The 12,003-nt window shown below is 44.8% G+C and overlaps 1 protein-coding gene across 31 annotated transcripts in view; it reads right to left on the bottom strand.

The window, feature by feature from the left end:
* Positions 1 to 9,009: 9,009 nt before the first annotated feature.
* The window catches only part of LOC125428587 (zinc finger protein 883-like), a 1,608,225-nt gene continuing 1,605,231 nt past the window's right edge, over positions 9,010 to 12,003 (bottom strand). For 30 of the 31 annotated variants that reach the window (XM_048488956.1, XM_048488952.1, XM_048488959.1 and 27 more), the window contains one exon: positions 9,010 to 11,117. In XM_048488956.1, the coding sequence (XP_048344913.1) occupies positions 9,496 to 11,117 (1,622 nt within the window). In that variant the 3' untranslated portion in view covers positions 9,010 to 9,495. The remainder of the gene's footprint in view (positions 11,118 to 12,003) is intronic. The other variant, XM_048488980.1, reaches the window with a different exon arrangement.

A 12,003-nucleotide genomic window follows, 5' to 3' on the forward strand; every position in this document is an offset into this window, starting at 1 on the left:
TCAAAGGTACACAACAACATTGTCTAGTGATTGCACCTGACAAAACAAATGTGCTAACAGCAACAGCAGACAGTTCATTTGCAGGTGATGCAGATAGAAAATCCTGTACTGGATATATTATGAAATATGCCAATACACTGATTGTATGGAGGTCAAGAAAGCAATCATTTGTAGCATTGTCTGCTTCTGAAGCCGAATACAGTGCTCTAAGTGAAACTTGTACAGAATTACAGTGGGTAAAACAACTGTTAAAAGATCTGAATGTGAAATGAAATGAACCAATAGTTGTTCAGGATGATTCACAAACTTGTATCAGTCTTGCAGAGACAGAGAACATGAAAAACAGAACCAAATACATTGGTATGAGAGACCAGAATATAAAACAAATGGTACAGAACAAAATTAGCATTTTGGAGCCAACTGTATCTTGTTGATAAATTTTCTTCAGTGTTTCCCAGGACTCCTTTGCACTGACAGAGTCTCTAACATACAGGAGCTGAGAATTCTCCACAGCTAGGATTATTGATGCATGGGCTTTCTCATCTGCTTGCTTACCATCTGCATCATCAGCTGCTGGAGTTGCCTGCACCACTGTCTATAAGTTTTCTCTTATTAAGCAGTTCTGCATCTTGCAAGCCCAGGACAAATAGTTGCTTGCACTGAGTCACTCGAAGGGCATACTTGCTGCCACAAACGCCATCTTCAGCTCTGTTCCAAACTGCTGAACCACAGCTCACAATCTGGTCTGTTTCTTCTGTCTTACTCCCGAGTAGATCTGGATTCTGGGCCCAGAACCTATCAGCAGAGTTTAAAGCGGAGATACTCTGGTAAGATGAGAAAGTCTATAGTCTTCTTGCACTCACTGCAGCCTCCTACCACACTTGGAAAAGAATACTCTTCATGCAAGATGTTCTTTCCATAGGAAGGTTTTACTTTAGCAGTTGCAAGATTACACAAGTCTATGCTATGCAAGACTATAAAGCTATACAGAACTCTTCAGCAAGAACAAAGTTGAACACACACAGAACTCAACTCTCAGTCACTTTGTATATACAATGCAATGGTTCTTATACATTCTATGAGGATACCTTCCCCTGCCCCAGCAATGGCCTCTGATTGGTCTAGAGTCACAGTTGAACTCACCAATCATGTTAAAGGTGAACTGTTGCTCCTTCGCTCTAGACCAGGGGTAGGGAACCTGCGGCTCTCCAGGGGTAGGGAACCTGCGGCTCTCCAGATGTTCAGGAACTACAATTCCCATCAGCCAATTGGCCATGCTGGTAGGGGCTGATGGGAATTGTAGTTCCTGAACATCTGGAGAGCCGCAGGTTCCCTACCCTTGCTCTAGACTCACTGTCTCCGGCCTTGCTGTTGGGCAAGCCTCTGCTAATTAGAAGATGACCCTTCTTTGAACCTTTATTTTTTATACCATGACAGTTTTATCTGCCCCCCTTATTAGTTTTCGATAATCCCATCATATTAAAGTAGTCTTTAACAGTTTATATGATTCCAAATACGTCAAATAAGCACTCTTTCTAGAGATAGACCTATTTCTTCTATTTTCCTGATAATTTTTTAAATGCCAGATGGAATTTGTTAACTCAGATTGCAGCAGATTGATGAAACTCCTCATTTTGGCGTTAAAATGGATAAACAGCCAATACTTAAATGTTTTTAACTAAACCAAAGAGATCAGTATAGTTTGACCCAATTCTATATATCATGCCGCATACGATACACAGTTCAACTTGCATGTCTAGACAGATGATTAAGCAGTTGATAATCCTCAGAATGGCTGGGGAAAGATAGAAAGAAGGGAGGCGGGTGGTTACCAGTTAAGTTCTTGAACTGTGGAAAGGGTATTCATATAGCCAAATGAAAATGAAAATCTTGATGGATGAGTTAGGAAACTAATTGCTAAAAATAAAAAGAAGCAAAGATTGCAGAAATAGAATCAACAACCTCAAAGCAGCATTCCAGGTATGCACACATAGGAATAAAGAGAACTCTTACACAAAGAACACAAAATGAAGAAAAAGAGAACTAATCACACCAACTGAATCTCTCTTTCTACATTCTGAGCAATCAAAAGGTCTCTCTAGGGTGCTGTGTGGTTTCCGGGCTGTCCTTTGTGGGGGTTGTTGATGCTTTTGAAGATAAGGCCCTGACCCCAAAGGGTTCCCAAGGGAATGCAAGACACAGGTGCATGGGTTCTTTCACAGAGACTGAGCACTTTGCACAGCCAGAGCTGCCAGAAATATGTACTGGGTTTTGTAAAGAAAAAAATGGTTCGAGGCGCTGGTGGTGGCGGGGTGCAGATGGTGAACAGAATCAGATGCTGAGAATGTTGCCGTGCTTTGCAGCATCGCAGAAAGGAATCCCAAAAAAGAATCAGTTAGAAAAAATCATTCTTGCATAGCCTCTGTCTCCTAAAGCAAGCAGATTCAGTCTCTCCAAGTCAGGAACAAGGTACAAAGCCAAATCAAAGTGATACTACATATAACAGCAAAACAGGATAAGCAAGATATATCTGATACATCATGCTAAAACTATATAGGAAGGTGCTCTATACCATGTGATACCTGCTAAACCAATGATATTACTCAACTAATTAAGCCATAGCAAGAATGATTATCTCAAAAGTTCCTAGGTGAAAACAGTTACAGAAACCAAAATTAACTCTAATTAACCCTCCATTTAACTTTAGTCATTTTTTGTGGCCATGATGAGAGAAAGCCAATCTTTTACAGTTGCATTTGGTAGAACAGAACAGACAAGACAAAATAGCTTCTAGAAATATAACAAAATGGCTATAATTATGCCAACATAATATTATAATAAGTTAAAAGCACACTTTCTTTACAGCTACTATGACTGAATTCACAACTTGTTCGCCTCTGGGCTATGGGCTTACCCCTACATATGGGTGTCTCCTCGCATACTTTTGCCTACTTACTGCACCACAACTACGAAGGAAGTTTCTGCAAGCGCGGTTTAACATCCTTTAAACATCAAACTTAAATGGCTGCTTTATGTCCATACCACCCCATGAAAGACTATGCCCATGTTCCCAGATGCAGACCGAATCCCCCAGCCATATTCTGCTACATTGTGAACTATATGGTCTCCTGAGGAATTCCTGTCTTGATGCACACCTTAAAAATGTCGGCTCATTAACTGACAGTGGGAAAGGTCACTTTCTTTTACAAGACTGCGTGCCCCAGAGAACAGTGGATATAGCAAAATATTTATTACAAGCTATCATGAAAGCAAGCCTGGGAGAGCCACGCTTGTTTCAGTAAAATCTGGGTTCTTTTCTCCAATAACTCCAACCAGCTGAGGTCTCAACGATTTTTATTGAAAAACAGAAATCAAACAAATAAAACTTAAATGGATGGAGGTTGCTCAACTGGTTATATTCCTTTTGGTTCTTTGTCCCCATTCCGGGAACTCATGGCCCAGAGATGCTTCTCTGACCACGTCTCAAGATGGAATTAAAAAACCTTTGTTTTCCCCTTCTCAGGAAAACTCTGTTCAGGCTATGAGGTAATGTAGGCCTTTGAAGTTTCATCCTGGCACCTCTGCATAGTTTCCTGTCCTCCCTCCAGGAGATCAAAAGTCAAAGATGCTTTTCACAGTCATATGTGACTTTGCTAGTTTTACAGTACTATTCCATCACACGCCCTCTTTTGGAGAGGAAATCTGTAGTCTAATGGCTACATATTTCATCTAGCTACATAGAAAAGATTACATGTGTTACTTCCACATCAGTTATCTCTAACCAATACAGAGATCTGCTAACTACAATTCCTTTCATGCATAACATAGTCCTTATGATAGCACAACAATACAGAATGAAGAAAATGAGGTTAACATAGAAACACTCTCAGACTAATACATACTTTCAGACTAATAAGCAATGCAATACTCAAGGGTATTGAACAACAGTACTCATGCTCACTTTCACCCATAGTCTGATACCTTCTTCTCTGGAGAAAACACAATAGTACCTCTCCCTTTGGAATTTCTCTTCCTGTTTACTGCATGATGCAACATCTGTAACATGTCCCTAGCCACACTTTGCTTCAATGTGTAAGGCATTACCTCAATAGGCAAATTCCCTCCTGTGTCAATGTAATGTGAAATCAAGTCATTGTAACCTACTGCAGAATACATCTTTTATTTCAGCCAGTATTTCTGCCACTTGAGCCTGCTGCTCTGGTGTGATACCTTTAGCACTTTGCATATCAAACCAAACAGTTTCATCCTCAAAGTTTGCATTCAAAAAGATTTTCTCTCCATCCCCCTTAACTTGAAGAGGAATGCTGCCGTTCTTGGCAGTTACAGGATCTGCCACATCTACATAGACTGCTTTGACTGGTTGTGTAATTACAGTTGTATCACCTTGTGGAAAGTCCACACTCTCTTTCAAGAGGCCTGCCTGCATCTCCAGGTATCCTGCTGTGATAGGCTTTTCGCTAACTTCTGGGTCCTGTTGCAAATCACTGTCAGGTAGAGAAGTTAACCCTTCAGTAATATTGCCCTCCCCCTCTAGCTCACTACAATTGGGCAAAGGCAATTCACTGAGAGCATCTGTGCTCTGTTCAGGACTCCCTTCTGGCAAAGCTGTTTCACACATCCCCTCCTGCTGCTCCTCTGTACTATTCCATCACACAAGCTATGCAATTCCGTTCTTTTTTATGAACCTAATTTTGTAAAAAAATTATTTGGTTTTTTCCCCTACTTTTTCTCTTCTAACTATGTCAATTAAAAATTGATGAATTAATGAATACTATGATTAAATCTGAGCATTCAAAAGGTCTTTGTGTGAATTCTTTGATGCTCTTAAAGAGTGCTACTCCGACTGAATCTCCTTCTATATTCTGAGCATTCAAAAGTTCTCTGTCTGAGTTCTTGGATGCTGTTGAAGAGTGCTACTGTGACTGAGGCCCACTCCACATGGGCCTGGGAGTGGCGGGGCACCAGTGTACATGATAGCGGTGCAGCCCTGGGGCCATTCACATACTTGTGCGCAGGCAGCCTGGGACCTGCTGCGGTCACACGGTCACTTGGAAGTGCACCACTTAAAAAAACATATTTCCTCTTGGCTGCGTAGCTCCGTCGGGCCAAGGGGACATGCCCGCATGGCCCTGGCAATGCCCCAGGAATTGGGGGGCAGAAAGTATGTCTTCTCAACCCGATGGACTTATGCAGGGGAAAGGGGTGGGTTTTTCAAAAAAACGGCGTGATGAAAAGCGGCAATGTGCACCTGGTGCAGTTCGCTCAGCACTGGCTGCACATAGCCGCTTTTCAAAAGACTAGAACATAAGAACTAGCCTGCTGGATCAGACCAGAGTCCATCTAGTCCAGCACTCTGCTACTCGCAGTGGCCCACCAGGTGCCTTTGGGAGTTCATATGCAGGAGGTGAAAGCAATGGCCTTCTGCTGCTGCTGCTCCCGAGCACCTGGTCTGCTAAGGCATCTGCAATGAGATCAAGGAGGATCAAGATTGGTAGCCATAGATCGACTTCTCCTCCATAAATCTGTCCAAACCCTTTTTAAAGCTATCCAGGTTACTAGCTAACCTACCGAGCCAGAAAAACGTCATTGTGAACTCCTCCCTCACAACTGCGTTTTTACCAGGGGCACACTGGTCTTTATGGCCTGTGCGGAGTAGGCCTGAATCTCTTTCCACACTTTGAGCATTCATTTTTTAAAAATTTTTTTATTGTATAGAATATTCTTACATTTGTTACATTCAATATATTTGTTCCATCTATACATTTTTCCTTTTTCTCCCCCCTCTTTTCTATTGGTTATTTCATGCAAGCAGCAGGAGGTTCATTCTTCTTATTCTCTTATTCCATGGTTCTTCGTCAAATCCGGCTTCTTCCATCCATTTTTCATACAATGTCCATAGCTTCATAATATCTTCTAGTTTTTCTTGCCATAATGTATTTTTTGCCAGTCTCTCAAAAATCTCTAACTGAATTTGTTCCCAAATATATTCCAACCATTTTGTGACTGTCCATTTTTTGTTATCTCTCCAGCCCAACGCCAACACTGCGTATGCTGCTCTAATCATTATTTTATACATTGGTTCCAAACTTCTGTTCACTCTTATATCATCTATTATCCCCACAATTAATAAATCATTATTTACATCAATTTTTACTTTTACTAACTGTTCTACATATTTCAAAATATTATCCCAAAACTTTTTAACCACTTTACATTCTATCCACATATGAGTATAATATGCTCCTTTTTCTCCACAGTGCCAACATTTTGGGCTTAATCCTTTGATCATATAGGCTAGTTCAGGGGTCGGGAACCTTTGCTACCCAAAGAGCCATTTGGACCCGGTGGCAGCAGCTGGGGAGCCTCACCCCCGCCCCGCGGCGCTGCCCCACCCCACCCCCAGCCAGCCCTAGCTCTGCAGCTCCAGCTGCCACCGATGGCAGAGCACCTCCTCCCCCCTTCCAGAACAGGGGGAGAGTGCCTCCTCCCCAGCAGGCTTCTGCCCCCCACCCTTACCCACCACCACCACCCCACCACCACCCTTACCCCCCACCCCCGCCAACTGGCCAGCCAGCCGTCATTCCCCTCCTCCCCTCACCCTCCCACGGCAAGCTCTGAGGCTCGGCTTCTGGCAGCCAGCCTCTATGTGACTTTCTTAAAAGGGCAATTCTCCAAAGATTGATTAAAGATTGCTTTCCCCTTTAAGCAATCTTTTGGGGAATTGCCTCTTTAAGAAAGTCATAGAGGCTGGCTGGCTGCCTGGAACAGCAGCTTGGAACTAGCCTGGGTAAGTCGGGGTGGCTGCAGAGGAGGCCAGGCTGCGCGAGTAAGCGCTGCAGTGCTTACTCGCGGGTAAGCTGGCGCGCTTACTCGCGAGTAAGCGGGGCTCTGCAGGGGGGGTGCCCAGAGGGTTTTTTGGTCTCCGGGCACCATTTGGACCTAGTACGCCTCTGGAAGGGACAGCCGTGCCAGGAGCCACAGTACAAACGGGAAGGAGCCACATGCGGCTCGCGAGCCACGGGTTCCCGACCCCTGGGCTAGTTGTATTGGGATTCTATACCATTTAAGTAAGACCTTTCTTTCCAATTCCACAAATTTTTCAATCTTTATCTTCATCATACTGTCCATAATTATTTCTATTTTTTCTTCTTCTAAAAAATTTTCTTTCTCCCATTTTTGTTTCAACGTTCTTATCATGAATTCTTTGTCCTCTACCATATACTTGTACACTGATCCTATAATTTTCCCTTTAAATAATTCATGGAGTCTTAACCATTGGTTTATTATACAGTCCCGTTTCATTCTAGATTTCCTTAATCTTTCCCATATTTTATTTATTTTTAAAGCTTTTATACTGCCCCATCCCCGAAGGGCTCTGGGCGGTGTACAACAGGTAAAAGCAATAATACAAGGTAAGTAAAAACATTAAAAAGCAGTAACAATTAAACAACAATTATCAGAGGAGTAAAAATATAAATGGGCCCAACATCTTAATTTTAAAATTCCCTCCCCACCCCCTAGGGGAGGCATGGTGGCCTCGTTGGATGACAATGACCCAGTTGTCCGGGTCGGGCGAGGGCCAAACAGGGAAGGGGGGCACCACATCAGCAGCCAGTTCCTCCAAAGGCCCGGCGGAACAGCTCCGTCTTACAGGCCCTGCGGAACTCACGAAGGTCCCGCAGGGCCTGGACAGCTGGAGGAAGAGCGTTCCACCAGGCCGGAGCCAGAGCCGTAAAGGCCCTGGCCTGCGAGGAGGCCAGCCGCATCATTGAGGGGCCAGGGACCGCCAATAAGTTGGCCTCAGCTGACCAGAGAGGCTGTGCAGGGACATATGGGGTGATGCGGTCTCGAAGATATGATGGTCCCAGGCCACGTAAGGCCTTAAAGGTCAACACCAGCACCTTGAAAATGATCCGGAACTCTACTGGAAGCCAGTGCAGCTGGCGCAATACCGACTGGATATGTTCCCAGGCGGCGCTACCCGTCAGCAGGCGCGCCGCTGCATGCTGGACCAGTTTTAATCTCCGGATCAAGCGCAAGGGAAGGCCCGCGTAGAGCGAGTTACAATAGTCCAATCTGGAGGTGACCGTTGCAAGGATCACAGTGGCTAGGCGAAGGTGGAAAAAGGCAGCCCGGGTTGTATGGGCCACCTGGATCTCCATTGAGAGAGACAAATCCAGGTGGACCCCCAGGCTGCAGACGGAGGGGGTTGGCGCCAATGTGACCCCCTCCCACACCAGAGGCTGGAAGGTTCCACCCTCCCCCTCACGGCCAAGCCAGAGGATCTTCGTCTTCGATGGGTTCAGTTGTAACCTGCTCTGTCGCAACCAACCAGCGACCGCCTCCAGACAGTGCTGTAGAGCCACAGGGGCGGCGGCTGCTCCCCCCTCCATCAACAGAATGAGCTGAGTGTCATCTGCATTTTGATGACAAATCAGCCCAAAACTCCGCACCAGCTGAGCAAGGGGTCGCATATAGATGTTAAACAACAGCGGGGATAGTAACGCCCCCTGGGGTACACCGCATTGAAGCGGGCACTTCCGGGAGGCCTGATCCCCGCACCTCACTTGCTGATTCCAGCCCTGGAGAAACTAGACTATCCACTGAAGGACAGTGCCCCGTACTCCGGAGGCAGCCAGGCTGTGGGTCAAAAGGTCATGGTCGACCATATCAAACGCTGCGGTAAGATCTAACAGCACCAGCAGCGCCAATCCGCCTTGGTCAAGCTGGATGCGGAGTGTATCTGTGACGACGACGAGAACAGTCTCCGTCCCATGCCCAGCACGGAAGCCGGACTGAAAGGGGTCAAAAGCCGATGTGTCATCCAGGAAACCTTGAAGCTGCTCCAACACCACTCTCTCAATTACCTTCCCCAGAAACGAAAGATTCGAGACGGGGCGGTAATTGGCCAGATCTCTCGGATCTAACGATGGTCTTTTTAAGAGTGGGTGGACCACTGCCTCCTTCAACCCATCCGGGAAGGCTCCTTGCTCAAGGGAGCCATTGATTATACTCAACAGATGGGGTCGTAGCTCCGCCCGGCAAGCTTTAACAAGCCAGGACGGGCACATAACCCTCTTATTGCCAGCCAATTCTCCTTCCCTCCCATTTCTATCAAGTTTTGTAATGGTATGATTTCTCCCTCACAAACTAAATCAGACACTTTATGTATTCCTTTTTCCTTCAGGATTCTTATAATTTTCCAACCTTCTTTTCCAGTCACGCTTGCCACTGGGGCTCTATCCAGAATGCCAGGCATCCATTTGCTTCTCCATTTTCCCCATATATCCATATTCACTTTTCTTGGACCTATTACTTTGTGTTTTACGTTTTTATAATCATTTGTATAAATACCATAACTACCTATTCCTTCATTTGCTTCATTCACTTTGAGCATTCAAAAGGGCTCTCCTTTGTGCGAGTTATTTGATGCCGTTGAAGAGTGCTACTCAGACTGAAACTCTTTCCACACTCTCAGCATTCAAAAGGTCTTTCCTTCGTGTGAGTTCTTTGATGCTGTTGAAGAGTGCTACTGCAACTGAAACACTTTCCACACTCTGAACATTCAAAAGGTCTTTCCTTTGTGTGAGTTCTTTGATGCCGTCGAAGATGGCCACTCCGACTGAATCTCTTTTCACAATCTGAGCATTCAAAAGGTCTCTCCTTTGTGTGAGTTCTTTGATGCTGTTGAAGAGTGCTTCTGTGACTGAAACTCTTTCCACACTCTGAGCATTCAAAAGGTCTCTCCTTTGTGTGAGTTTTTTGATGCCGTTGAAGATGTCCCCTCTGACTGAAACTCTTTCCACACTCTGAGCATTCAAAAGGCCTCTCCTTTGTGTGAGTTATTTGATGCTGCTGAAGAGTGCTATTGTGACTGAATCTCTTTCCACACTCTGAGCATTCAAAAGGCCTCTCCTTTGTGTGAGTTCTTTGATGCCCTTGAAGATGTCCACTCTGACTGAATCTCTTTCCACACTCTGAGCATTCAAAAGGCCTCTCCATTGTGTGAGTTCTTTGATGCTGGTAAAGATTGCTACTCTGACTGAATCTCTTTCCACACTCTGAGCATTCAAAAGGCCTCTCCATTGTGTGAGTTCTTTGATGCTGGTAAAGATTGCTACTCTGACTGAATCTCTTTCCACACTCTGAGCATTCAAAAGGTCTCTCCTTTGTGTGAGTCATTTGATGCCGTTGAAGATGTCCACTCTGACTGAATCTCTTTCCACACTCTGAGCATTCAAAAGACCTCTCCTTTGTGTGAGTTCTTTGATGCCGTTGAACAGCGCCATTCCAACTGAATCTCTTTCCACACTCTAAGCATTCAAAAGGTCTCTCCATTGTGTGAGTTCTTTGATGCTGGTAAAGATTGCTACTCTGACTGAATCTCTTTCCACACTCTGAGCATTCAAAAGGTCTCTCCTTTGTGTGAGTTCTTTGATGCTCTTGAAGAGTGCTACTGTGCCTGAATCTCTTTCCACATTTTGGGCATTCAAAACCCTTCTCCATTGTGTGAGTTCTTTGGTGCACAAGGAGTTTTGATCTGCAGCTGAAGAACTTTCTACACCAAAAGCATTTATGTGCCCTCTTTATAATATTGTTTGGGATGTGTACATTACCATTTCTTTTACCAACAAAGGTCATTCCCCTCTCTAAGCAGATTAGTGGCTTCTCTACTGAATGAATGGTTTGGTGTTGAAAAAAATTTGATTTTTGTGAGAAGCTTTTGCCACAATCTGAGTACTTACAAGGTTTCTCTCCTTTATGGTTCATTTGATGTCTGAGCTCTACTCTGCAAAGGATAGTCTTGCCACAATCCAAGCATTGATGCATCTTCTTTCCACTCTGCATTTGCAAATGGATCTCGTATTGGCTTTGATCTGAGAAGTTCAGTCCACACTCTATGCACTTATATGCTGGGTTTTCACAGAAGCCTACTTCTTGGGATTGTACAGGTTTATCCCTTGTTCTGTCTGCATTGCTTCTCCACTGCCTCGGTGGTCCGTCTCTGTCCTCAAGGTTTCCTTCAGAAACTTCATCCTTGTTTTTTTCCACAGAGGACCCCTGTAATACCCCCACTGTCTCCTCTACATGTGCTGCTGGAAGATAGAAAGAGGTCCAGTCAGCACCTTGACAAGGAGCCAACTTACTAATCAGGCTCATTAATGTGTAAACATGATGTTTATCAAACCATTTTCCTCTCCAACTGTTCCTTCAACTGAGCTGTGGGTCACACCTTATCCCCAGCCTGACCCTCCAGGTCAGCAGTTTTTATACTTGATTCCTCTCCAAACTCTCTGTAAAGGCTTTAAGTGAGAAGGAATCCTTCCCCCACTGTTCACATTTGATTTGTCACATAGCTCTTTTGACCCTCTGCTACTTATGATTAAATAAAAGAGGAAGAAAAGGCTTTTATACCCCACTTTTCTCTACCCTAAAGATCCTCAAAGCAGCTTGCAAATCACATTCCTTCTCGCTCCCTTACTTTGTGAAGTAAGTAGGACCGAGAGACCTCTGAGAGAACTGGGCCTGGCTCGAGGTCCAGCAGCAGGCTTCATGTGGAGGAGTAGGAACTCCAACCCCTCTCTTCACATTAGAGTCCACCACTCTTAACCAGTAAGCCACACTGGCTCTCCACAAGGATTTGCCAAGGATCTACTGCAACTACACAGAGAGGTTCGTTATAGTTGTGATGAAAGCCATTAATAGATGGTTTTCAGCATTTGCTAGGAGGGAGGGAGAAGTTAGGAAATCTCCAGGTTAGCCAAACACTTCAAAGCAGAGCCCCATGGTTTTTGGAAGAGGTTCCATTTGGGGGCAGGTAATGCCCAAAGGCATCGAGGCAATAGTTGTAGAAAAGGCCTTTGGCCTCCTCCAGCTTGTCTTTTTTTTAAGTAACTACCCCCTACACTCACACCTTTCCCTGGAATATCCCATAGTTAAAAATACAGCAGCCCCTGCAGAGCCACGGCTAAGCCCAGAAGG

The sequence above is a fragment of the Sphaerodactylus townsendi genome, linkage group LG03 (assembly GCF_021028975.2).
Source record: "Sphaerodactylus townsendi isolate TG3544 linkage group LG03, MPM_Stown_v2.3, whole genome shotgun sequence".
Lineage (NCBI taxonomy): Eukaryota > Metazoa > Chordata > Lepidosauria > Squamata > Sphaerodactylidae > Sphaerodactylus > Sphaerodactylus townsendi.